Consider the following 25,534-nt stretch of genomic DNA (forward strand, 5'->3'; position numbering starts at 1 on the left):
TGTTACTTCGATTAAAGCCATTATGTCTGAATTGTTGTGGTTTGGTTCAGTGGAATTTCTCTGAGACGTTCCTTTGAATGGTTTTTATAACCGACCGTGACAATGGGGGGTTAGAATACTCCGGTACGTGGCTTGATATTGCAAACTAAACTGGATTTACTATGACAGGGTGCGAAAGGATTGGATATGTCTGTAGATCATTCCCTTGTACGAATGCTATAATAGGAAGATTCCACTCACGATCTGGAAGTTAACCGCTCCACAGGGATCCACATGATCGTTTGATACCCTAACTCAGTCCGAGATCGCCGCGATCGGTCTTTTCTCTTTCCTCTTTAGCTTCGCTTGGGTAGTCGTTTGGCTTCATACTATACGAAGTAGGAAAGGTCAGGTTGTCTCACTTATCGCCTGACCGCTAGTTCGTGTGGTGTTAGATCTTACTTGGTTAGATATGAAGTCGTGTTGAAGAGACCTCTGCGGAAACGGTCTGGACCTTTTCGAGAAATTATGTCAGTGGAGTCTCGTTGATCTCGTTATTGTTGGTGGCCTTTAATACGACCCTAATTTCATAAGGGGGGTTATGGCATTGGCCGGGCGAGGGTACGAAGGTTGTTGATACGTAGGATGTTCAATCACTATATAGGACGATATGGTAGTAAAAAAGCCATGCGCTCTGCAGTGAGCAACTTTGAATCTTTTAGAAACTTATGTAGAAAGTATCTTCAGTCCAGTAGTCTATGTTGACCCCCAACTCTGGTATTTATCAATCACCAGTCGCCTAAAGTCCGGATTCTTGAGCATCGGACTCTTGAACCCGCGATCAAGGTGTCTGCGACAGGTAGCTTCAGCATGCTCTTCATCCCTAGCTATGATTTCTTTTATTAAGACAGATGACGGTAGTTCGTTATGCTTATTCTCTATGCTTTGTTCTGTTGTATGTTAGTGTTGCTCAGACACAACATGCGCGTATATCTCTTGATTGCCTCACTTGTGGGGAAGTCACTTGTATTTAGATTCACTTGATTCCTCAGTCCTGTAGTGCAGTTTATTATACCGTAATCCTGCTTTGCGGATGGGTGCGGTTGGTACGCCTCAATGCGAGGGCTGTCGTTTTGCGGGAACTCGGGTTCCTGTATAGACACTTTCAGTGGTCATATCCCATAAAACGGTCGGAAATGTCTCATACGTCGTACGATGCAGCTGTATCAGGTACAGTGCTCTCTCTATCTAGTGCTTGGCTCCCTTAGCCCCTTTCACACCATATGCAACAGTATTAACAATCAGTGCGGTGCCTCAGATGGAATAATAAGTAAGCAAGATATTCGTGGAGATAAGAAACGGTGTTGCAGAAGCTCACTTGTGAAGGGAAGCAGAGCGATGTTTCCAAAGAATCTCGCCGTACCGGTACCAACGTCCTTGGCCAGGTTCTTTCTCTTCGGCTTTTCTACACTTCTTTCGTCGCTCTGCCGCATTTTAGTTATTCAAACAGAAGGCCTTCTAATTAACAAAAGTTCTTACCTTGCGTTGCATCCCGGGCAGCATGCTAACCAGATCCGAGGCTATGGCGATATTCTTTGCGGCAGTCGTGGCCCCGTTCCAATAATCCCTTGCAGTATCCTTAAAAGGCCTTGAGCTTTCGCATTGGATATTATAAGCCTGGCGGGTAATTCTACAAATTTCCGCCATCAGAGGTGAATATGTCATGGTACCTTTCAAAGGAAACGCTTACAACACAATATCAGTCTGTTTTATGAGCCGCTCTTCCAGCAGAACTGTTGCTGCTTCGGGAGAGATCCTCGACGATGGCCTATTCCAGATCTGATACATAGCCAAGTTCTGGTTCGTGATGTCACATTTCTGGACCTGCGGTGGTAACCAACGATAAAATGCTTGAATGGCGCTCTCAAGACCTGATTCATCATGTACCTGCCTTTGAACAACACGAGTTGACTCTTGAATGTCTGGACGAAGGCAGAATTCTAGTGCCTGGTATAATGCGTCGGAAGAAAGCACGTTACTCGTGAGCGGAGCTGCTGCTGCACCAATACAGGACAGGCTTATACCTCTTGATAGCTGACTATGGATGTGTGTTAGTGTGCTTGGAATGCAAAATGCTCCGTTTTCGGGGAGAGCGTACTCCGTTGTATGCGGGATTACCACGCTTGGCTTTCCATATTGTAAGGCCAGTGCGCTCTGATCAGTACTTCCAGAGTGGACAACGACGGCAACCCGTGGCAGAAGCCATGCTGCATGTTAAGTTGCGTTAGAGTTTGTCTGACTAGTTCTATGTTATACGTACCATGAGGGGTAGTATCAACCAGGAACACGTTGTTGTCGTTTAAAATTCTACAAATATCACGGCAGTCTTGTGACAGTATGGCACGAAGCCCACGCTTTACCACGGCATCCTGTATGGCTCGTGCCAGCATACCAGGGGTTTCCATAGTGTGTTCTTGCACCATGAAGTATATCGGTGGTGAGCTTGACTGAATGAAGTCGCTCAGGTCTTTCGCCGGACTATATTGCGCTTCCTCATCCGTAAATACATAGCCCGACGTATCTGCCCACCATCAGCGATCGATCGATCTTCACAACAGCTGGACGGATTAATTGGCATACCAATCATACTATCCCAATCACTTGGTCTTGAAACAAGTACTTCAGGGCAGAAATAGGTATGGGCAATATCGTTGTCGGGTATGAGTCTTCCACCGGTAGCTGATGAGATGCTGTTAAGACCTAAGACATGTTGCCGGAATCGGTTTATGGGCTCAATGATGCTGAGCTCACCACTCCATTAGTTCTGGACAATAATCTCAAACCCCTATAGTATCGTATACTCACGTGTTCCAGATAGTCTCCTCGATGAGCGCATAAGATAGAATATTCGTCATGCTTTGGTCCATGGCTTCACTCCCTTCTATCTGGGCCAGCGGATGGGGAAGCGTCTTTGTCGGACTCCAAATCACGGTCGACATGATATGCAGAGGAATTGAAAGTCGCTCAGCACAATGTATATGCGCGTGGGCCAGTGGATTCGCAATAATCGCGTCCGCGAGGAAAGGTCGGCGTTCGCCTTTGTATGACGCAATGCATGCTCTCCACGAGTTGTGATAGCTTTGATATAGTGAACCCTTGATGCTACCGGGACCCTCGTTCATCCTACTAGGCCCACCTCGCCCTCCAGCATTATGTATGTCACTCTAGTAAATACTGTCAGTCAATTGGTTTCTCCGGGGCAGTATAGGTCCAAGTACATGCCAGCGGATGGATCATATCGTAGCTAATAGCGAAAAAGTCAAGGCCTTGGTCTTTTATCAAGGTTTCACATGAGGCATGCGCGGCAATCCGAACCCGATGTGAGTCCCGAAGCAGTCGAGCACCAACTGCAACAAACGGCTCGATATTCTCTGTTTTATCCTTCATTTAGTGATGAGTCAAAATGGGCAGAACAGCATGTGGGGTTTCTACCTCCCACGACCATTATCACAATGTCCAAGGGTGCTCCTCTGAGCTCCGATCGTGGTTGTCTGTCGGATAGGCCATCTTCTGGCAGGGCATGTGAATCAGATTGCAGATTTATCAGCCGTGGTTGCGCTTTCGGTCGCAGAAATGCTTGAATGAATGCCGATGTACGCGAACCGGATCTTAGATCAGTGATAAACTGCTGATTTTCTTTGGGCATGGCAAAAAGAATGTTAGCAATTCTATCCAGGCATTCTGAGTTTCGTAGCCATAGAAGTAGTACCACAAACTGTAGCGCAATCACTCCCTTGTTGGAAAATATTTGTGAAATCAGGTGCGAAATCCGGCTCCACCGTCCACAAGGAGGCCTCAGAGGAAGCAATCGACGAAGCCCGAGGCGAATATGCCGGTGGTGGATCGGAACTGTCATGCGGTGCCTGATTACTGTCATCGATTGGTATGTCTTTCTTAACGGTCATCTCTTTTTGTTCGAAGATGATTCAAGTAGGGTGAAGATTCAACTCGTGCAAGTCGATCAGGGTCTGCTGTTCAGACGAAGTCTGCCAAGTAAGGAAACAACAGGAACAAAGAATAATAAAAGAACATGGACCCGGCATTCTGCTCCCAATATATGAGTTACAGCGGTCGATTATGCCTTCATCGCGTCTTGGCCTGAAACCGAACGACTTTTATTTCTGTAACTCGATGACTATGTTCAAAAAGTAGATATCCAAAGGAGTCGATTCTATTGGCCCAAGCTAGTGGGTCCCGAAATAAGCTTGTCGGGTTCGTATTCGGCTTCGGACTTTAACGACCCATATCGTTAGGCATGTCTTGTTGACTGCCTCTAACGTACTTGCCCAATACTAGCATATCAATATCCTCAGTCCATAGCCGAGCTGCCTGCAAGACTACGAGTGAGCGTGCAAGAAGGCTGAAAACTATTTCCCCCCCCCCAAGTTTAAGACACCAAGAGTATGCGAACCGGGTCCGGATTGAAAGGGCGCCGATCCCATCAGAAGTCACGGACCGGTTGCCAGCAATGTAAGCAAAGAAAGGTCAAGGTACATCAGCCTCCGAGTGCAGATCATACCGTGTGATAGGGAAGCGGCTGACCCAACCATAGTGTGGGGAAGAGAAACCGACTTGTGGCAACTGCAGGAGGCATGAAGTGGACTGTTCTTTTGCCTTCTCCCAGACGAAGGGCTCAACCTCAACCGATAGCCAGCTATCGCCTCGTAGTCGGACCCTAACACCCCTATGCATGCCCGGGGCGATCCACTCGAGTTCGCCAGGTGATTGCAGCCAATTACAGGCAACCGCTAGCTCTGAATTGCATATCCCAGATTTGGAGCTACTGCACCATTATACCACTTCAACCGCCTACACATTCTCGCTCCATCCACTCTTGCAAACATTCTGGCGAGTCGAGGTCCCTCGAATTGGGTTTACCGCACCATACACTCTTCGAGCAATTTTAGCTATATCAGCCCTACATTTGGCGGTTCTGCGTCCAGAGCAAATGCAGTTCTACATCACACAGGCGAACACTCACCATGAAGCAGCACTGAAGCTGGCTACTCCCGAGATGGCAAACATAGGCCCGGATAACTCGGCTCCATTATTCCTCCTATCCGCCTTGTTATCCTTCATCAGTTGTGCGAAACCACTCAAATTGGGTAACTTCTTCCTTTTGGAAAACAACAATATTGCAGACTGGCTCCTGCTCATCCGAGGCACCGGGACCATCCTCGACATTGCCGACCAGTCGCTCAAGACGGGACCATTGGCGTCGATGTTCAGCGTACGGGCTCAACATCGGAAGTTTACAACCACCAAGCGACATCACGTTCTAGAGGAACTATGCCAACTTATCCTGGCTGAGGTCCAGGATCAACACATGGTCCATATGTATATTGGCACACTTGATGAAATGAACCGATCGTACGCGATGTGCTTGGAGCATGGCCTGCGTCTTGAGACAGCGGATGTCTTTGTCTGGCTAATACGTGTGCCATATGAGTTTCTGGTACTTCTAAAAAACTACGAACCCTTGGCTTTGATAATTCTCGGTTACTTCTGCGTTCTACTGCATCAGTTAGAGTGGATGTGGTGTATGAAAGGCTGGAGTAGTCATCTTCTGTCGCAGATCTATGACCAGCTCAGTACAACACATCGTGTTTGGATTCGATGGCCAATGGAGCAAATTGGCTTTCTTCCGCCTATGTGATATCCCGTATTTGCTCAGGAAATGGATGTTTCTGATTTTGATTCGCGGGAAATGGCCAAACTCAAGAATTTGAATTTATTTCTCCGTATTGTGATTGATTCCCCCCTGCATGATCCCCAATACTTCTGAGGTATGGCACTTTCGACCTTGACAAGCACGCTGAAGGGTGCATTAACAGCCCTCCATGGTGATTCTTGATCGAGTACAGCCGCTAAATCTGTACCAGAGAAACCTATATTGCATTCCAGCCGCCGCGCATGAGATAATCCAGTTGTCACGCCAGGCAACACCATATGTCATTCCAACGGCATACAGGTGGTCAGGATTCAACACACTGCCGGCTGTACTCATGTAACGCCTGACAGTCACATGTTTCAACGATGAATAATGTATTGTTCTCATCCTATCTGACAAATTAATGAGCTTCATGCGAGTCCCTTGAGAATCGATTCACACAGCGATAACGGTCCTAAGAATATATGGATTACCAAGAGCATCCTCCGCCGAGATGGCACCTGCATCTCGTTTCAGCTTGCACCAAGATAACTAGCACAAGGCCTGCAGGAATGATACATATTCAGGTCGTTTCAAGATATAGTTATGCAATATTCCATTCGCTTACACGTGGTTACTACTGAGATTCGACCCAAGCTGCCGAACATGGGGCCAATGGTGACCTTTCCAGGCCCGGCTATTCCCTTATCCGCAGACGAGCCAATGTAACCCTGCAGAGTCTTAAAACATGAAGATATCCTCAAACAACAAAGGATGGCTTAAACGGAAAACAAGCATCGTTGCTCAGTCAATGCAAAAGAATTGTTACAAATGCATAATACTCGCGATTCTGGCAAAGCTGTGGTGACGCGGCCCATACCAAGATGACACCCTATCCAAGCTCTACAGATGCGAGAAAGCCCGGCTTGCGTACCCACCAGTTCCCTAGATTAAAGCATGGTGCACCCAATCTCAGTGTCTGTCAGTCTGTTGTACTTGCTTTATCAATGAAAAACCTCGTCGATAATAAAGCTATGGGTAGGTTGGATATAATGTAGATAGATTCATACTGGCGGCGGAGGGAGGTGCCACCCTGGTCACTGCCTTTTCTTGAAGATCAATTTCACAGGACCAGGGACGGCCGTAAAGGCATCAACCGTGTCATCTAGGAAGGCATCATCACTATGATCAGGTGCAAAGGTAACATTATACCGCGTTAATATCTCTGCAATCACTCGGCGAATTTCCATCATGGCAAGCTGTTTTCCTGCACAGACATAAGACCCTAAAGATTCAAGTCAGCAGTGCATTCATTTCGGAAAGTATAGATGATCAATACCTCCTCCAAAAGGGAAAAATGCCGATGGGTCTTTGACGAGCTCAGGTCTGGTAGTCCATCTTTCAGGAATGAACTCGGTCGGTTGTGCAAATGCACGTTCATCTGGCCGCCGTCAAACACTCTCGTTATAGTAATATCTCTGTAGAAGAGATCCACTCACCTCTAAATAACGCATGCATGGGTATACAAACTGTGACGTCTCCCGGGATATAGGTGTCATTTATTTGTAGACCTTCCGGTGGAGTTAATCGCTGAAGACCAGAAGGTACAGCTGGATGCAAGCGAAGAGTCTCATTGATCACTGCCTCGAGCAGCTTAACTTTTTTAAGGCTCTCCTGTGTCAAATCTTTCAGTTCATCCAGCTCTGCCTGAAGAGTCTTATAGAGAGCTTGGTCTTTTGCAAAGTGGAAGAACATATTGATCATTGTGGCAGATGTCGTGTCGCTATAACCCTGATCAGTTAAATGCATCCTCGTCCTTTGGTTTCGGGCGGTTGTACCTTCCAGCAACACAAATGAGCTCGGCATCGCAAGTAAGATTGGCATAATCTTGCTTGGTCTTAGGGCCTTTTTCGTATCCCTGAAGAACCCATGAAAAGATATCCGGACTGTCAGGCGGATTCTGTCTCCAACAATGGTTCAGCTCCAGTTGAGGAATATTGATTGGTCCGAGGAACACGCACCTTGATTCTCCTATCCACCTGCTCCCCGAGCCATTGTAGGTTTTTCAAATATCCAGCATTCAACCCTGGAATTCTCTTAAAGAATGGAAAGATCCATGACAGATGGCTAGTAAGGCCGATCGCTTTCATATTGCCATGCAGCTGAGTGAGGAAGTATTGGTCTTTGGCTTCTGCCAGCATGTTAAACCCCTTACCGAATGCTAGATCACCCATCACATCAAATGAAAAATAGGTGAACCATTGCGTCATATTCATAGACTGGCCTAGGTGGCTGTCTATCGCATGAACAAGTTGGGTCGCATAGTACGAGAGACGCGGCTCGTAATTTTCCAACGCTATATAAGGTTTAGTTATGTGATATTAACAGCGATGAGTTTTTCGTACCTTGTGAGCTAAATCCATGGTCCCACACTTTTCTCTGCATTGCATGCACTTTCTTATCTCGGACTGTCTCGAGGGATACCCGAGGCTCACTGCAGGTGTACCATACACCTTTGGAAACCTTGGCAGACGAGCCATAGATCAGCTTTACAGCTGCGGGATCTCTAATTGACAACTCGGTTGGACCTGTACATGCCGGCTAATGAACAGATGGACAAGTAAAACTGGGCAAGCACTGACCTATGCGCACATAATCACCGTACTTCTCATGCAGCTTCTCGGTTTCTTCAAAGAGACGCAATTTCTTGGCGACCAGCGAGGTCACGTAGAGGTTGGAAAGTCGGGCAAGAAACGGGCCAGGGAACCGATTGAGTCGATGGAAGGCTGCGCGATAAAGCAACATGCTTGTATAAACACCCAGGATATGATACTTGACGATATCCAAAGCCCAGTTGGGCCGTTGTAGAACTTCGGTTGGAGGGAGGATTGATGAACATTGTAGCGCGATCAGGCCAAGTGTCAGAATAATATAGAAGATAACCATATCAACACCCTTCAGATCCCATTCGCCATGACGATATAGCAGATGGTGAACACTGACACCACTCAATCCCGCCAGAACGGGCAGGGCGCTTAGCGAGCGCAAAAACATGCTTTCACAGTGACTGAACCCAAGATCTTCGATTAAGGTGTTATGAAAGAGGATCACAGGGACATCACTTATATTTCAACTACTCTAGGCTCGTCCGAAGAAATAGGGCTTTAGTAGCGGGGCTTGGAGGGCCTGATATGGCTGGCCTAACGAGGGCTTAGAAGTGGAAAGGTTTGCAAACTTGATAACAACCACGAATCATAATTAGTGAACTATACCCTTGCTTACTTTAGCAGGTTCGTGACTACTAATTGGTTAAGAAGCTGGAGTGACGCTAGCTTTGGGGGCTGAAATAAAAGTAAGAGAGTCATAGTTAGAAAATATCATTCGGTAAAGACGAGAGAACTATTTATACCTCTCTAAAAAATACGATATAGCAGCTATATAAAGAGGCTAAGTATATAATTCACGAAGTTGTGCATAATTGAAATGGGATTGAGTACGGTTCTTGTACTCTGTACAGCCACGTTGCTTCCCACTCTTCTCTTGATTCTGGGTCCTCCGCCAAGACGCTAGCTTGAGAAATGAGTACATACAGTTATGAAGTCGATGAATACTGAAGTTTTCGATTTTATATGATTTGGTGCAAATTACTAGACGATACAGAAATCCCTCATTTCCACAATGGAGGTTAGGTGGAGGTAGACTAGTCGCGAGTGGAAGACTGGTGGTAAACTGTAAGCAAAAGCGCCCTTGAGAGTCGTGGCTGGGAATTCACATATGGCCATTCGCCTAATACATATTTCGGTTCCAGCATTCAAACTGCTAAGTCTGTCGCATAAAGGAACTGTACGTTGACTGTACAATGGACCGTATTCAAAGATTCATAAGGAGCGTCGGGGGTATAAACCAGATATCACATGACCCCTATCAAATCCAAATGAGCCTACTAGTAGAAGTGTCATGGACTTCGTGTTGCTGCTGATTGGTTCGTTAATATTCTTAGTAAATTTACTCATTGAGACCAATCTAGCACATCGAAACAGCAATGTGCATCGCCACCAGGCTGACATCTAGATCACATTCCCAGATAATGTGTATGATGTATCTAATAGGCTGTCAATGGCCGGTTCTCGGCACATATTGAGATCACACCCAGAGACTAATGACAGGTTCAGTGTTCCACATCAGTTGCATGTCAATTAGGGCATATTAAGTCGATATATAGTTATAGTAAGATTTACACTGCTTAGGATGCTTAACATTGTGTACAGAGAAATCTGACATTCGTATTATTATTACCATGATGATGATTGGTATTATGGTTGTTTCGTTGTTTTGTTTGAACCCGAACGCTAGGAGCAAAGAGCGCGGATATATATATAGTCGGTCCATTTTGCACCGAAAAATTGCCGATAGATATATTTTTCCGGCGGGCCGATCCATAACCTTCACATGCAGTTACGGTACAAATATCGGCAAAAACGGGTGTTTCTTCCACAACATATATAATCCATTGAGACATAACACTTTCCCATCTTGCCAATAGGAATGCAGCTTTTATTATTAATTGCCCGTAGGTACACCTCTAAAACGGTTATTCATCGCCAGTTGCTTTGAAAATAAATATTCACAATTTACACCTATTGAAACATGCGACATGACGGCCTCAAGAACCGAGGGAATAAAAGCTAGAACAAGGGAAAATAAAAGGAAGGATACAAAAGAGAACCACCAAAGAAGACATATCTCCGAATATATAACACACACTCCTTTACTTTTTATCCACTACCCCTTAATGAGAAGCCATCAACTTCTTGATCTCCGCAATAGCACGGGCGGGGTTCAGGCCCTTGGGGCAAGTCCGCGAGCAGTTAAGAATGGTGTGGCAACGGTAGACGCTCATGCTGTTATCCAGGGCGTGCTTGCGCTCAGCGGTCTTCTCGTCACGGGAATCGGCCAACCAACGGTACGACTGGAGGAGGATAGCAGGTCCGAGGTACTCCTCGCTGTTCCACCAGTACGAGGGGCAGGAGGTGGAGCAGCAGGCACACAGAATGCATTCGTAGAGACCGTCCAGCTTCTTGCGGTCTTCGGGACTTTGACGGTATTCAAGGCCCTACATATGGGTTAGAACAGGTTACTATCAATCGGAGGTCTGTAATAGATGTAGGGACTTACATCCTCGGTCTTCGTGTCACGCTGCAGGTAAGGCTTGATCGACTTGTATTGCTTGTAGAACTGGGTCAGATCGGGTACCAGATCCTTGACAACGTAGGTGTGAGGCAGAGGGTAGATGCGAGACTCCTTCGCGGTGTCGGTAGGAATGCGGCCTATAGATAGCACAGTCAACACCCCAATTCCTCCATCGTCGTACTTCAAAGTTGGCGAGTTACGTACACAAGCAGGCGAGAGTGTTGACACCATCGATGTTCATAGCACAGCTTCCACAGATACCCTCACGGCAACTTCTCCGGAAGGTCAGGGTGGGGTCCATCTCGTTCTTGATGCGAATAAGGGCGTCGAGCATCATGGGTCCGGTCTTGTTGAGGTCCAGAGAGTAGGACTGCATCTTGGGCTTCTCGGTGGGCTGATCGGGATTCCAGCGGTAGACATGGAAAGTCTTGGTGCGTGGCGTCTCGGATGGGTTGGGATCCTGTGCAGTTCAAGTCTTAGATTCGTGCACAGTTTTGGAACTGGCATAACCGGTCCCGCTCACCTGAGCAGCGGCGTCGACAGTCGCATAGGAGCGAGCGAAGACAGCCGGGCGGAAAAGAGGCTTCGAGGATGCGACAAGGCGCGAAGTTGAGCGAAGAGCAGCCATGGCGGGCGAAAGGACACTTGACGCGCAAAAAAGAGGAAATGAGATGAAAATAGGATAAGAAGCGGGGAGAGGCGGAGAAGATGGAGGAAAAGAGGGTAGCAGTCGTCAATAGAGAGAGGAGAGGGGCGGTCAAGTCAACCAAATGAACAGCCAGCCAGCGGCAGCGACGAGATGAAGTCGAAGGGAGTTGGAGAATGCTGTTTGTGAGCTTTACCCAAGAGGTAACCTCGGGTTTGACGGCCGGCAGACGGCTGACTCAGCCCACGGGCCAATCACGCAAAAGCTAATTGCAAGCGTCGGGGATACACGGCGAATCTTCACTCGTTCTTTGGGGAAATTCAATTCCCCTTCTTCCCACGTGAGAAGCAAGACACCTGAATTACTACTTGCGATCAACAACTATATCAATCTTTGTGACCGATCGGCCAGAGAACTAGGTATATACAACCAAGAACCCCCCGAACACTCTCTCCAATCCCTCTGCTGTTCTTATTACATCACGAATGAATTTGCCTTTGCCAATTGCCGCTTACCCAAAGGGGAAACGGAACCGAGTCCAGTTGCCGTCTCGACCCTGAAGGTTGAGGCATGAATGGGCAGCCGCCTGAGGCATATAGCCGCCGCCTGAGGCATAAAGGCTTCTCCAGATTATGGACTATTCCTAAACCGGAAGAGCCCGCAGATTTCTAAGTTTGGATCAATCATTGGGTGGTCCTTGTCCCTTGATGCGAATAAATACTCATCGCACAGTTCAGATACCTGAAGCATAGCGAGCTCGAATAAGAGACTGTTAATCGCCCCTTGTTGGAGTATTTACTTCTGCTGGACAAGATTGCAAGTGGGTTGATATTCATATACCACTCCTACCCAGCTGCGGACTGCGGAACATTCTTTTCTTTGGCACTAAAAGAGACTATCGTATTCTCTCACCCCTTTAATTAATTGACTTGTCTGGAGTCAAATAGGATCAGCTGATTGTGGCGACTAATCTACTATACGCTAGCCCGCTGGGACACTGTCTCATCTCTGAAAGCGGCCTGACATTCGAGATTATTACGAGCTTGAAGGCTGCTTCTTTTTGGTACAAAGAAAGATCGACTTAACTCCTGCTCCACGGGGTGTTATTTTTTGTTCAATGAAAGGAATGATTCTCCCCGGAGAAGAGAAAGACCCATTCACATCAGTATAGCGAGCGCTGAAAAAACCTATGAATGTTCCCGCCTATGGACGAATGATAACTATTATGGCCATTTCCTCGAAAGAGCAAGAATGTAGCAAGTCGGCATGTATATCAACATGGACTAGTTATGTCTGACTGGATATTTGAGTGAAGCGCGTTCCTGAGAAAATGAACCCACTGAGTGTACAGCAGTGATTACCTTTCACTAGTCCATAAGCTGCTGTTTTACTTTGAAAGCTCTTTAATGTCATTGAAAGCGTTTGGCACTCTATTATTACCTGTGGATCGGCCTTTTAAAACAGTGCTGTCAGCGCTCTAGACAGAATGGAGCTTCTCAACGGGATTAGGGGAGCCAAGATGAATGCTAATGGAGGCTGAATAGCAAGTAATCCAGGCAGGCCTTCATATGCCGAAGGTTTACAACATGGGAGATATGCCGATAACCCCTAAGTCAAATTAACTGTAGCATTTGAGATGCGTAGTGACAAGGTACTCCGGTTTTGGCCGCATGTGGTGTGGTGTGTCGATAAATTTGTGCTTGCCCACCACGCTCTTGAAAGGTATTGCCGTTACCCTAAGAGCTACATGGTACACAGATAGCTCGGAATTTACCCGTGTCTGAATTTATTTTCAAGGCTTTATTATCAGAAAGCTTTTCAAAGCGTTGTTGATGCGGATGCAGCGGATCTGATATCGTCAGGAACCGAAAACCCTAGCGGCCCACTGTGGACCGATTTCACAGCATTTTCTGAGGGATGTCCATTGTCCCCAACACAAAAGTAGATATTGCTCCGTCGCCCCGAGCACCATTCTCAAAAGATATTAGAGTGATTATGGCAAGGGGACCTTATAGAAGGTAGAAATGAACCACCTTTGCATCAGCAGCATGTCGCAAAAAGCGAAAAGCTAATGCTGAGGAAGGAAGAAAGAAGAGCTTAAACGTGTTGATCAACTGCACGGGGCAATGCTGATCTCAACCCTAATTCAGGTATGCGGTATGAATGTACTGCATCACGTCTCAAGGGTTCTCTATACGCAATGCCACCTGAAAACGTGGTTTCGGTAGATCTCCGGCTGCTTTAGAAATCAAATGCCAAGACGGAGAAACTGCTCCATAGTGAGTATAGATTCTGTGTCGTCCGAGACTAAGACTTTTAGACTACCAGACTAAGAAAGCCGAAGTGGCAATCGTGAAACACCATTAATGACCCTCCACCAAATAGCTTCAACGCCCAGTCTTGGCCACCTTGGTTGGTGTATCTCAAGATTCTCCATTCAGGGGAACATGGATAGGGATGGATCAAGTAGAGTTCGTGCCTCTAACTCTACTGGCTTCCAATGATCTGTAACGGACCGATAAAGAAGTGGAGCCCTGCTACCTTCGGTGGGCCGAATGGATCACTCGATATAAGATTACTCAGGCATTTTGTGCCCCAGCAGACTGGGACAAAGTTTTACTTTGCAGCACCGGAATGAAGTTGGTCGGACGTTTCATGTCTAGTCTCCGCTTAGTCCCATTCTAGAAACATAATATGATCAAAAGGGTGTTGCTTTTCCTAGCTCCACCGAGTGATAGAGCTCCTACATATAAAGCTGGGGACCTTCGCTCTGTTATTCCGCAGTATCAAACCATTCCTTCTTTATCATCCACTTTTTAGTCCTTCCTTTCTTTTCATTTGTCTTTCTTTCGAACATGAAGTACGCGTCTTTCATCGCCGCGGCTGCGGCTGCGCTCGCCAGCGCTGTTAGCGCCGCCGGCGTTTCTGGTGCTGCTGAGGGTTTCGCCCAGGGCGTCACTGGTGGTGGCAGCGCTACCCCCGTTTACCCTTCCACTACCGATGAGCTGGTCTCATACCTCGGTGATAGCCAGCCGCGCGTTATCATCCTCACCAAGACCTTCGACTTCACCAACACCGAGGGCACCGAGACGAGCTCGGGCTGCGCTCCCTGGGGTACTGCCTCCGGTTGCCAGCTTGCCATCAACAAGGACAACTGGTGCAACAACTACGAGCCTAACGCTCCTAAAGTGAGCAGCATCACCTACAATAAGGCCGGTGTTCTTGGTATCACCATCAACTCCAACAAGTCCCTCGTCGGTCAGGGTAGTGCCGGTGTCATCAAGGGCCGTGGTCTCCGTATCGTCAGTGGCGCCAAGAACGTCATCATCCAGTAGGTCTTTTCAGATCTTGAGCCCTCTACAACCCATACTAATCCGCGACACAGGAACGTTGCTATCACTGACATCAACCCCCAGTACGTCTGGGGCGGTGATGCCATCACTCTGAACGAGGCCGACCTTGTCTGGATCGACCACGTTACCACTGCCCGTATCGCCCGTCAGCACATTGTCCTCGGTACCCAGGCTGACAACCGTGTCACCATCTCCAACTCCCTCATCGACGGTCGCACCGACTACTCCGCTACCTGCAACGGCCACCACTACTGGGGTGTCTACCTGACCGGCTCCAACGACATGGTTACCATGAAGGGCAACTACTTCTACTACACCTCCGGCCGTATGCCCAAGGTCCAGGGCAACACCCTCCTCCACGCCGTCAACAACTACTTCCACAACATCGAGGGCCACGCCTTCGAGATCGGTTCCGGTGGCTACGTCCTCGCCGAGGGTAACGCTTTCCAGAACGTCGACGCTCCCGTTGAGTCCCCCATCAGCGGCCAGCTCTTCAGCGCCCCCGATGCCACCACCAACGAGCAGTGCAAGTCCGTCTTTGGCCGTGCTTGCCAGATCAACGCTTTCGGCAGCTCCGGCTCCTTCAGCCAGGCTGATACCGCCGTCATCTCGAAGTTCGCTGGCAAGAACATCGCCGGTTCTCACCTTGCTCAGAACATCCCCCGGTGGGTCATGGCCAACGCTGGTCAGGGTAAGCTCTAGATCATTGATCAAGAGATTAGTATCTAAACAATGGGTGTGGGTGAGAATGTTGAAGGGTTTGGGGATGATAATTAATCTTCGTGTATCTACTTCTTTTTAATACCTTAGCAAGCTACAATATTATAGACTTGGCTTGAATCTTTGCATTGGTTTTATGACATCTAGAAACGTACGGCGTGACCAGCATGAGGAATTGCCTTGTCGAGCATGACCCTGTTTCTCAGAGTCGCCATAAAATGATTTTACTAGCATTTGTGAATTTAGTTCGCTTCAAGTCCCTTCCGTCCTTAAACAGTGATATGCTGTATAACATTAATTTGGCAGCTTATCATGACGGTATTTCCCACAGCTTGAACGTAAATAACATGAACCTATAAGATAGAGTATCATTCTCCGGTCTAGAGATAATACATATCGCCGCAAAATTAGTTGGAAGGTCGTCAAAAGCATTAATATAGATACCCCATATATCTCCACAGTGTTACTACGATCGACTAGGGCTACACAGGATCCATGATCGTCGGCGGTGGAACTGTCAGGTCAATATAAGATCGACAATATAACCTCAAGAGGAAAGGATGTACGAACAAAACCCCAGGCCCACATGTTCTCTGCTCTCACACCTGTACGCGTAATGCCGACGATCTTGCCGATCCGCCTCTACATGAAACGCCTCCTATCCTAAATACAACGTGCATGCACTTCTGTTTGCTGTGAGATGTTCAATCAATAGACTATGCATAAAATGTCGGACGTGGAAAGCGCCAGTATCATCTTTTTTCGACAGCTCACGGCACCCATGACATGAACTACGAACAACGCTACCTACGGCAAGCGCTACCAAGACGAAACTAATTAACAATGATCAAACCAGGCCCAAAGAGTGTCGCCTGAGCAACGTCATTAACACCAGCGAAAGGGCCAGCACTGTTCGTCACAGCGGCGATAGTCAACCCGTTCAGCAGATTCTCATCGTAAGGGAAGAGAGCCTTCGCGACAACCTTTTTACCATCCTTATACGACACAACCTTTAGCGTCTCAACAATGGGAACGTTCAATTGATTGATATAAGTCAACCACAGCTTGTCTCCCTTAACCTCGTGCTCCGATTCCCAACTGACGAAAATAAATTGCGTCTTCGGCTCCGGCGGCATGATAATGTCCAGCGGTTTGAACGTCGTCAACGTGATATTATCTAGCTTAGGATAAGATCTTGGAATTGTAAAGGCTTGAATAGCTGTGAAGGCGAAATTCACATCGCCGGTTGTGAGCGTCGGAAGTTCGCTGGGGATTTTGCCCTGGTTGACTCGGAACCAGCCTTGTTGTTCTCCTTCGTTGCCGATCGTTGCGGCGATGACTCGCGTGAGGTCGACGTCGCTATTGTCTGCGAATCGCACGATCACGTCTTGTAATGTGGCGATGACAAGATCGGTGAAGGTAGCTGCTAGAGCGATGGCTGCGTCGAAGTCTGAGACGGGAAAATGATATCGGCATGGTTGGATTGGCTCTATCTTGAAGTGCTCGAGGCCTTGGTTGGCGGTTAAGGCGTGAAGTTCCTCTTGCTGGAAGGGTTTGTTAGGAAATGTTATCGCATGCGCTAGTATGAATGCTACTCACAGCGAGGATGGCTACCAGGGCGCCGATTATGAAATCTCGTTTCTTGGGATTTGGAATCTGATAGCCGGGTACGTTCTTCGTGATGTTCAGGAGTAATTCGTTGAAGAAGGCGACTTCAAACAGCTCATTGAACGCTATCAGCTGGAGATTTATGATTCCATTCTTGCTGATCTTCGATGGGAGGGGCGTGTTTGGTAGAGTGCCATGTGCTCTTAGCTGGATTTTCTTCAGCTGCTGTTCACTGGGATTTGGCATGCCATCAGGAAGGGGTATATCACGGGGCCAGATACTTGGAATTGCGAGACTATGGGATACCACAGCGGCCCAAACGATGATGATGTGAACATTGAGTCGCATTTTGACGTAGGGTAAGCGAATGATGACTCCTTGAGATTGCTGTGACTGAATCGAACAACAGGACAGTCTAGAGTATAAGACCAGATGAATGTTTGCTACTGTCAATGGTCGTGCGACTAAATAGAGGGGAAGAGAAACTCCGAGTTACACAGCAGAATTTAACGTGTAGTTTAGGCTACCTAGTCTGCATACAGCATTTAGAAAGAAATGAAGCTCCTGAATCCTACAAGTATGAGCGCAAAGCGTGTATGCTGTATGCCTTCATAATGAAGCATACACGTACGTCATATAGTCTCCTTCTCTCCAGATTCTCATTTCTCTCCCTTGGTAAAAGTCAGGGCTTATGAGGTCACAGTGCAATAGGATGCCTAGCATGAGAACCTTTAAATCCCCTGCCTTCTCTCGATCTTTCCCTCTCCACCATCTCCCCCTACACAAAACTACACACACTCACACTCACACATTTTTACACATCTCTCAGTTTACTCAGGATAAACACTCCTGCCATGGCACAGGGAAACAAAATCCAAAATCTGCTCGCTAAGCTCAAGAGACTTGCATCGAAGATCAAGAAGGTCCGAGAGCCTGTTCTTGAGGAAATGTCCTCTTCAGAGTCTGACGCTGAGAGCTTTGGATGTCCCTTGGAGAGAGTACCCACACCTTACTACATTGAGATAAAGCCCGCTCTAAAGATGAAGTCGGTTCTGAAGATGGAGCCCATTTTGGAGATGGAATCTGAGACTGAGACTTACGGATTGAGAAGGGTACCCACCCCCTATCCTTCCTTCATGACAACTGGAAGAGTGAACTACACGAAGTGATCCTAAGGACACTGGCGATTGAATATCTTGTCTGCATGTGTTTGTATTTTGTCATTTTTACTTATTTGACACACCCTGCCTTTCTGAAGGCTCATGTTTGAAAGCTCATGTTAACGGGTGTTGCTTCAGCTGCTCAAGCGAGAAGGATTTGGTCACTATCATATCATGTATTACGCATATTCCCTTTAGTGGAATGCTTTGATGTTACTTATAGGAAATCGGCTGCCTAACATAAATTGTTAGCAACGATCAATATACTGGTTATTCCAATTGGATCATTGTCCTTTTTCTTGTAGGCGCTTCAGTGGCTCATCCTGGCGTCATGCTAATGAGCTCATGAATTGTTGCCTGTCAGACCTCTGTATGGTAACTCATGCGCGGTAAGATTACTCTAAGCGAATGTGTGATTCAGCGAATCTTTGGCATGGGTACCATAAAGCGTATTGAAATATGACCAGTCCAGTATGAAGAGCTAGAAGTTGTACATACAAATGTCTAAAAAGGAAAGTGTATAACAACACGCTAGTCGCTAAAGCAGCAAGGATGCAAATGGAGAAAATAAAAAAGGAAAAAAAAAAAAAATTAAGGAGAATCACGCAAGAAACGCTTAATCACAAGACAGAAAGTGAACCAATAAATAAGCGACAAGAAAAAGAAGTAATCGCGGGCCTTTTTTATCTTTTCCATTTTTCTACCGGTGTCACAGGACCCCCAGCCAACGGCCAATATTCTACTGCTTTCAATTTTCGGCAATTTTGGTCATCCTCAACTTCAGCTCGCGGAAGCATAGTTATAGCTGCTGTAGTAAGGACTCGGAGTGTAACAACTGTAAGGCGAATTTCCATAAGAAGAAGTATTCCCATATGGGGGAGTATTTGCGTAAGAAGACGTATTCGCATAGCTGGATGAGTTTGTATAGGATGAAGTCGCATAGGATGGTGAGTTCCCATAGGAGGACGTAGTCGCGTAGTTGTAGCTATATGAAGGGCTGTGAGAGTAATCGCCGTAGGACGGGGTTGAGCTCTGTGTACTTCTCCCCATGGAGCTGAAGATGCTCGGCGGGGAGTAAGCAGACAAGGGAGAGCTGCTTGAGGATGCCAGCACGCCGAGGGAACTATAGGCGAGTGGCGTGGACGACTGAGGACGAGTCGTCGTGGGAAGGGAGAATTGGTATTGGCTTTTCGCGCTGGATTTAAATTCCGTTGGCTGGAAAGTGGTCGCTCGTGGGTCGAGGACCTTTTTCGAGCCGGACAAGGAATTGCTCCAGCGGGATTGAGATAGCCCGGCGGGCTTTGCCTCGACTGGCTTTGGCTCAGGCTTCTTGACTTCCTTCTCAGGCTCGGGCTGTTCGTGGCTCTCACTGGCTTTGGAAATGACTTCAGTGGCGGCTTCCTTCTCTTCCTCAATGGGCTTCTCTTGCTTCTCCTCGTCTGCCCATGTTGCGCTCGTCTGTGTCTCTTCTTCCCATGTTGTGCTGTCTGGCTTCGTTTCTTCCCACTGGGGTTCCTCCTGCTTCACCTCTTCCAGCTGTGCAATCTTCTGGTTCTCGTCCTGAACCACCTGCTTCTCTTCTTGATTATCAGTGATATCCTCAATCCACTGTGTAGAAATGCCCTCATCCGCTTTCTCCTCAACCACATCAACCTCCACCTTCTCATCTATTGCCTCCTGCCCAACAGGCTCCTCACAGACCTCCACTTCATCCCCATCTTGCTCCCACCTCCCCTCCACAACCTCTCCATATCCCTCACCCTTCAACTCCTCAACCTCCCCAACCCCCACAGAAACCTCATCCTCACCCAAAGAACCCCCAACCTGAAAAGCCTCCACACCAACAACAACCCCCCCGTCAAGATCCCCAAATCCCTTCTCAGTCTCTATCTCCTCAGCCAAACCCTCCTCGGCCAACCCCCCTCCACACAGTCCAGAACCATACCCTCCTCATCGACCCCATTAACCATCTTCACCTCCCCAACCTGCACCCCCTCATTCCCCCAACCGGGTGTCCCAGACTCCCTAAGAACCTGCTCTACAATCCTCGTCGAAATATCCCGAACCTCCTGTCTCCGGCGCTGGCGCTCTCGTTCCCGCCGAGTAGTCCGCCGCTCTTCGACAGAGTCCTGGTACAGGGTGAACCTGGTCTTGAACCAGAGGGTGAAGACCGAGGCCAGGACGAGGGTGGTGGTTCTTTTGCCGACGATAGAGAGGATAAGCAGGAAGGTGAGGAGTTGGAGGGTTGTTGTGAAGAAGGGGGGTGGTGTTGTTAGGAGGGTGGATGTTGGGTTTGCCATGTGATGTTTGATGGTTTGTTGGGGATTAACTAGTTGTAGATAATGGTAGGCAGTCAAATCAACTGTCAAAGTTGATAAGAAGAGAAGAGTAGTAGAAGCGAAGTAGTGGTTGAATATAAACCAAAGATTAATACTACAAGAGAAGATAAAATAAATAAAAACCCCAAAGAAAATCAGTGCAAGTCGACAGACGTCTCATCAAAACAAAACACTCAAGCAAGAGCCAAAACAATAGAGACGAAAGAGACTCCAAAATCTAATATATCATAAATCGCAAGCTCAGGCACAACCCACAAGCCACAGTAGAGGTAATGGGTGCCCAAAGGGCGTCGCGCACGAGGCTGATTACTGCACCCAAAAGTCAAAAACAAGGCAAGAGGGAAAAAGGGGACAGGACCAGCTAAGCTATTTTTGGCCGGGTACGCTGCAATATACAACTCATCGTACGTGGTGTGTTCTTGCGGTAAGGCAAGTCGGGCCACGCATGTCTCGTTGCCAAGGGTTTTGGGCAAATCGTGTTTGAGGTTTTTGTGGAGACGGGCATGCTGGTTTGGCGGGTTGCGAATGGTCTTCCTTTTCTGTTTTTTTTAAAAAAAAATACTAGGTGATTAGTATACTTTGGTATTAATTGGGTGTGTGGTCTTGTTTATTTTTCTTTCTCGGATTTTTTCTCTCTTAAATTGTAACAGAGGTGAGGTAGGGTATGACTGGCACGGGGTCCAGGATAGAAATAAGGTGCGGTGGACTACCCATAACCTTAATGGGACAGAGAACGAAGAGCGCGATCGGCGCGGACACATCCGCTGCACGCCAACTAACTACTAGTACGAGTAACCCATGTAACGACGGTCAAGTCTGATTGGCCCTGGCCCACTGAAGCAGAGCGAACAATTGACGCCTGTTCTCTTCGCTCTCTGGCGCTTGAGTGGTTGCTTCGCAAGACGGTTACAGATATCAAGGCATGAGATGTGTCGCGTGTATATTTGACCACATGTTAGGGATATCATTAAGCTATTATTATATTACATAATTAAGATAGACCGAAGCTTGCGCTCAACTTGCAGACCGAATAAACAGAGACGACATTCCTCCCAGTGCGGCAATTACCGTGTAAACTTTCCAAAGCACTTGAAGCGCGTCGGAAAAGGCGTCTTTTCCTTCCTGGGGCGACCCAAGTGACATGTCAAGGATGTCTTTGGAGGATAGATAGTTAAATATGATGGTTCCGCTAATGGGGATGGCGATGCACATGCCCCATGTGCGTAGAATCGAGTATATCAGTATCGATGTTGTGGATACCTTTGCGCTTTCGCGGGTTTCTTGTCCTGGGTGGTACTTCAGATTATTTACATGGATGCAGAGGTTGTATCCGAGTGTGATGAGGGCAGAGCCCAACCCAGCGACCAGGAAGATGATAACCCAACCGTATGTTGGGATCGACGTATTCAGTAAAAATGAACACCCCGTTGCGGTAATAGTAAACAACCAGCCTATACGGCTGATCCAAATGGAGATATGTGGCCGTCGGAAAAGCTGCCTTGTGCCCGAGATCATGAGAGCAGGTACAGCTACACCGGTGAGAGCAACCAGGCTCAGCCCTATCAATGTGGTGTTGAGCGACTTCACCAAGATGAGGTAGAGTGGCAGGACATGGAGGTGAGAGGATAACTAAATTAGTTAGTTGTTATCATTCCAAGGAGGCTGATCCAGCTCAAGGGGGCTTACAATAAATCCATGTAGGAAGCCGCCTGTCTGCAGCATTGTTGATGAGAGGTCGCGAAACACCCTCAAACTGAACATTGGATGCATGGCCCACAACGTCTGATGGAAAACCAAGGCAATTAAAAAGATGCTACCAACACAAATCGGCACTAGCGTTTGCCAGCTATCCAAGGCATTCTGTGTTCCCTCCCACCCGATCCCAGTAAGTAAGGTTCCCATGCCAAGAAGAGTCAATATGGCACCTATCCAGTCCATAGTACGGAACCTGCTCGTAGTGCTCAACTTGTTTTCTTGGTCATGTCCTCTCAGGTCCAATGCAAATGGGATCACCAAGAGGCCCATTGCGCAAAACACGAAGCTGGAATAGAAAGCCCAAATATAGTTCGTATAGTCATGGTATACCCCGCCAGCAACTGAGCCAATCACCATACCGATCATTTGGGCGCGGAAGATGTAGGTCGAAAACTGGACTTGATGCGACTTGGGAATATGCTCTGCAACGATTAACAGCGAAACCCCCATCACTCCTCCTCCGCCAAATCCTTGTATGAATCGACCCGCTATCAGCACAGACAGACTCAAAGAGCCACCGCATATACCTGTCCCAGTTGTCGCGAGAACAGCAGACGTAAGTAGGATAGGTCCATGGCCAAGTACCTCCGCCAACATGGCGAAGAGACCTTGCCCGGACGCGTTGCCAATAAGGTAGGACGTGTTAATCCAGAAGACGCTTTCAAGAGGTTGCTGAAAGATACTTGAGAACCCCTACAACAAATCCATGTCAGATTTTGAAGCCCCATGGATTGATTTGTGCTTCTGTAGACATACATACTGGCATCAAAGGAATAACCACCGTTGTATTAAACGCGTCCATCATCACTAGAATCGATATGCATGTTGTGACAAGCCACTCTTTCACGCCCGGCATCCATTCTGGTTGGCTCGTGTTATCCTCTCGGTAGGTGTATTGGGTGGCCGTGGCGAAGTCTGTAGCGTGGGTAGCAATCAAACATTGCTGGCTATTTTCCCGGTAGGCATTCGATGCGGATTCATTATCCGTGTGGTACAGGATTTTGGACTCCGCGCCCATTGGGTGTAAAAGGCCGTAAAACGAACACTATATGGCAAGAAATCTAGCACCACACAGCGTACACACAGTATCTAGGGAAGTTGGACCGAAAGTGTAGCAAGAGCAAGAAGAAAGGAGAAATTTTCTTTCCGGTATGTCGTCACGCACATCAGTACCTTTATAGAATCCATATGAGCTGAGGAGGCGGGGAAGCATGCACGCAAGGGATATCAATATCGGGACATTTACTATGGTGAAAAGTGAGAACATATATGATACGTAGGCTCGGGGCTTCTATGGGGGATAAAGCTTGCTGATCAGCGCCGATCATCGAAGTCCTACATTCCAGTCATGGAGTTTCGCCGTTACACCTCACACCCACGGGTTTTGATTGGGTAAATAGCCATCTGGTATGTGAACGATGTCACAGGGAGCACAGGATAGGATTTAAGAGTTGTGCTCCAGCTGGAGAGCTACCCGGGTGATCTGGAACTCTCCGTGTTCAGTCACTTATTGAGTCGGGCGACATGTGCTTGGAATGAAGCCCTTCCAGGGTGGCGGGGAGTCAGGCGACGCTTGAATCCTGGTGAAGTACTCTTGTAGCTGTGCGACTCATCGTTGGAAAGGTCCTTAGGCAGTACTCTGTATAAGGAACCTATGGTGAGCTGTGTAGGTTTAAGGCTGTAGGGTAAGACAAGACACCCACTATGGGGCCCCGCCTCACTGTTCTATTGCTGCAGATCATCCCAAGAAAGGAAAATCGCAGAATGATGGGGGTGCAGCATACAGGCCTGTTCCGAGACATTGATTCGGTTCAGCTCGCCATTTCCGACCACTAACGGCATAGCCCACAGCCATCTAATTAAACTTGGGCAATACATAACCCCCTATGTCCATAAAGAAACGTATCGCCCTTGCCATAAATGCAGCAACGTCTTCACCAATCCACTGCGGGACTAGCCCCGTTTTTGTAGGCTCCATTTCCCTGAGATATTTCCCAGCCACCTGATAGAATCAGCGTATTGCCACAGGCAAAAGTCTCAATCTGGAAAACTTTATATTCAAACTCACAAGAACACTGGACCCATTCCTACTTTCATCCATCGCGACGCACGCAATAGTCTCCGCCACGCGTTGGGGAGTATTAGCCTCAAGCCCGGCTTCCACCCACCGGTGCGCGAACCCAGCAGTAATTCGCGTGGGCGTAAAGAAAGGGGCGACAGCATTGACCCGAACCCCATATTGCTGAGCGACATTCTGTGACGCTCGTAACAGACCAACGACGCCATGCTTAGAAGCTACGTAGGCCGTTACTCCCGTGCCACCAAAGTATCCTGACGTTGAGGCCATGAGAACAATAGATCCCGACGGCGATTGTTTGGTTTTCATATGATGGAGAGCGAGTCGCAAGGCTTAGGATACAGTTAACACGAACCAGGACTAGACACGCTGGCGAGCAATAGGGGGCACCGACTGTTTAGAGTCCCCTTAATATTAATGTCAATTACTCGAAACCCCTCTGTGGATTCCTTTAGATTTCCATCCACATCTACATCGTTTAGGTCTAAGACAGGCAGCGATTCCATCGTCCCCGCATTAGCGATGACGATGCCAATAGCTCCGAAATGCTCCACAGCGCGCTTGAAGAGTGCAGTCATCTGCTGCCAATTCAGGATATCAGCTGCCATGAATAACGCATTTTCCGGGTGGGGGAATCCTCGTATAAGGTTTTCTGCAGCATTCCGGCCTGCTTCCAGATCGGATAGCACTACTTTGGCGCCGTTGTCGTTAAAGAGCTGGGCTGTGACTGCTCCGATACCGTTGGCGCCACCAGTGATAAGTACAACCTTTCCAGATGCCTGAGAGACAAGGGATGGGTCGAGACTGATTTGTTGCATCGTGCGTCGCTGTTTAGAGTCTTGCCGGAATGTTACCAGGTCGTTGAGGTTAGGTTTAACCGTTTAAGCCTAGGGTTTAGCCATTGACACGCGTGATCAGCTGCGGGGTTCAGCCACCGGGGATTTTCAAAGCCACCAAGACAACTTCATTTTTGCTTGATGTACCTTAGTCTGTATTT

The 25,534-nt window shown here is 47.7% G+C and overlaps 9 protein-coding genes across 9 annotated transcripts; 2 read left to right on the forward strand and 7 right to left on the reverse strand.

Annotated features, from left to right (window-relative positions):
* Positions 1–1,280: 1,280 nt before the first annotated feature.
* ANOM_006498 (uncharacterized protein) lies at positions 1,281–3,944 on the reverse strand (the record flags this gene model as incomplete). Its single annotated transcript, XM_015551754.1, has 9 exons — positions 1,281–1,463; positions 1,519–1,669; positions 1,730–2,246; positions 2,300–2,560; positions 2,620–2,780; positions 2,845–3,076; positions 3,258–3,410; positions 3,472–3,720; positions 3,770–3,944. 9 exons carry the CDS (start codon positions 3,942–3,944, stop codon positions 1,281–1,283), a joined length of 2,082 nt encoding a protein of 693 aa, XP_015406524.1.
* A 785-nt stretch (positions 3,945–4,729) lies between these two features.
* Positions 4,730–5,695, forward strand: ANOM_006499 (putative C6 transcription factor; the record flags this gene model as incomplete). Its single annotated transcript, XM_015551755.1, has 1 exon — positions 4,730–5,695. One exon carries the CDS (start codon positions 4,730–4,732, stop codon positions 5,693–5,695), a length of 966 nt encoding a protein of 321 aa, XP_015406523.1.
* Positions 5,696–6,786: 1,091 nt separating this feature from the next.
* On the reverse strand, positions 6,787–8,743 carry ANOM_006500 (cytochrome P450; the record flags this gene model as incomplete). The annotated part of the gene is made up of 7 exons (XM_015551756.1): positions 6,787–6,974; positions 7,029–7,130; positions 7,189–7,472; positions 7,528–7,649; positions 7,711–8,045; positions 8,095–8,277; positions 8,332–8,743. The coding sequence occupies 7 exons, from the start codon at positions 8,741–8,743 to the stop codon at positions 6,787–6,789; spliced, it is 1,626 nt and encodes a 541-aa protein (XP_015406540.1).
* A 1,470-nt stretch (positions 8,744–10,213) lies between these two features.
* Positions 10,214–11,769, reverse strand: sdh2 (succinate dehydrogenase iron-sulfur protein subunit SDH2; the record flags this gene model as incomplete). Its single annotated transcript, XM_015551757.1, has 4 exons — positions 10,214–10,802; positions 10,865–11,016; positions 11,084–11,339; positions 11,403–11,769. Coding segments are annotated over 4 exons (939 nt in total), but the record flags the coding sequence as incomplete, so codon positions are not given.
* Positions 11,770–14,380: 2,611 nt separating this feature from the next.
* On the forward strand, positions 14,381–15,580 carry ANOM_006502 (polysaccharide lyase family 1 protein; the record flags this gene model as incomplete). Its single annotated transcript, XM_015551758.1, has 2 exons — positions 14,381–14,856; positions 14,911–15,580. The coding sequence occupies 2 exons, from the start codon at positions 14,381–14,383 to the stop codon at positions 15,578–15,580; spliced, it is 1,146 nt and encodes a 381-aa protein (XP_015406542.1).
* An 851-nt stretch (positions 15,581–16,431) lies between these two features.
* Positions 16,432–17,554, reverse strand: ANOM_006503 (putative sexual development protein (LsdA); the record flags this gene model as incomplete). Its single annotated transcript, XM_015551759.1, has 2 exons — positions 16,432–17,142; positions 17,198–17,554. The coding sequence occupies 2 exons, from the start codon at positions 17,552–17,554 to the stop codon at positions 16,432–16,434; spliced, it is 1,068 nt and encodes a 355-aa protein (XP_015406543.1).
* A 1,592-nt stretch (positions 17,555–19,146) lies between these two features.
* On the reverse strand, positions 19,147–20,666 carry ANOM_006504 (uncharacterized protein; the record flags this gene model as incomplete). The annotated part of the gene is made up of 2 exons (XM_015551760.1): positions 19,147–20,252; positions 20,312–20,666. 2 exons carry the CDS (start codon positions 20,664–20,666, stop codon positions 19,147–19,149), a joined length of 1,461 nt encoding a protein of 486 aa, XP_015406536.1.
* A 1,053-nt stretch (positions 20,667–21,719) lies between these two features.
* ANOM_006505 (MFS transporter) lies at positions 21,720–23,478 on the reverse strand (the record flags this gene model as incomplete). The annotated part of the gene is made up of 3 exons (XM_015551761.1): positions 21,720–22,334; positions 22,392–23,153; positions 23,221–23,478. The coding sequence occupies 3 exons, from the start codon at positions 23,476–23,478 to the stop codon at positions 21,720–21,722; spliced, it is 1,635 nt and encodes a 544-aa protein (XP_015406537.1).
* An 837-nt stretch (positions 23,479–24,315) lies between these two features.
* ANOM_006506 (short chain dehydrogenase/reductase) lies at positions 24,316–25,355 on the reverse strand (the record flags this gene model as incomplete). Its single annotated transcript, XM_015551762.1, has 3 exons — positions 24,316–24,462; positions 24,529–24,869; positions 24,932–25,355. 3 exons carry the CDS (start codon positions 25,353–25,355, stop codon positions 24,316–24,318), a joined length of 912 nt encoding a protein of 303 aa, XP_015406538.1.
* Between the last annotated feature and the right edge of the window lie 179 nt (positions 25,356–25,534).

Source organism: Aspergillus nomiae, assembly GCF_001204775.2.
Source record: "Aspergillus nomiae NRRL 13137 chromosome Unknown contig00149, whole genome shotgun sequence".
NCBI classification, from domain to species: domain Eukaryota; kingdom Fungi; phylum Ascomycota; class Eurotiomycetes; order Eurotiales; family Aspergillaceae; genus Aspergillus; species Aspergillus nomiae.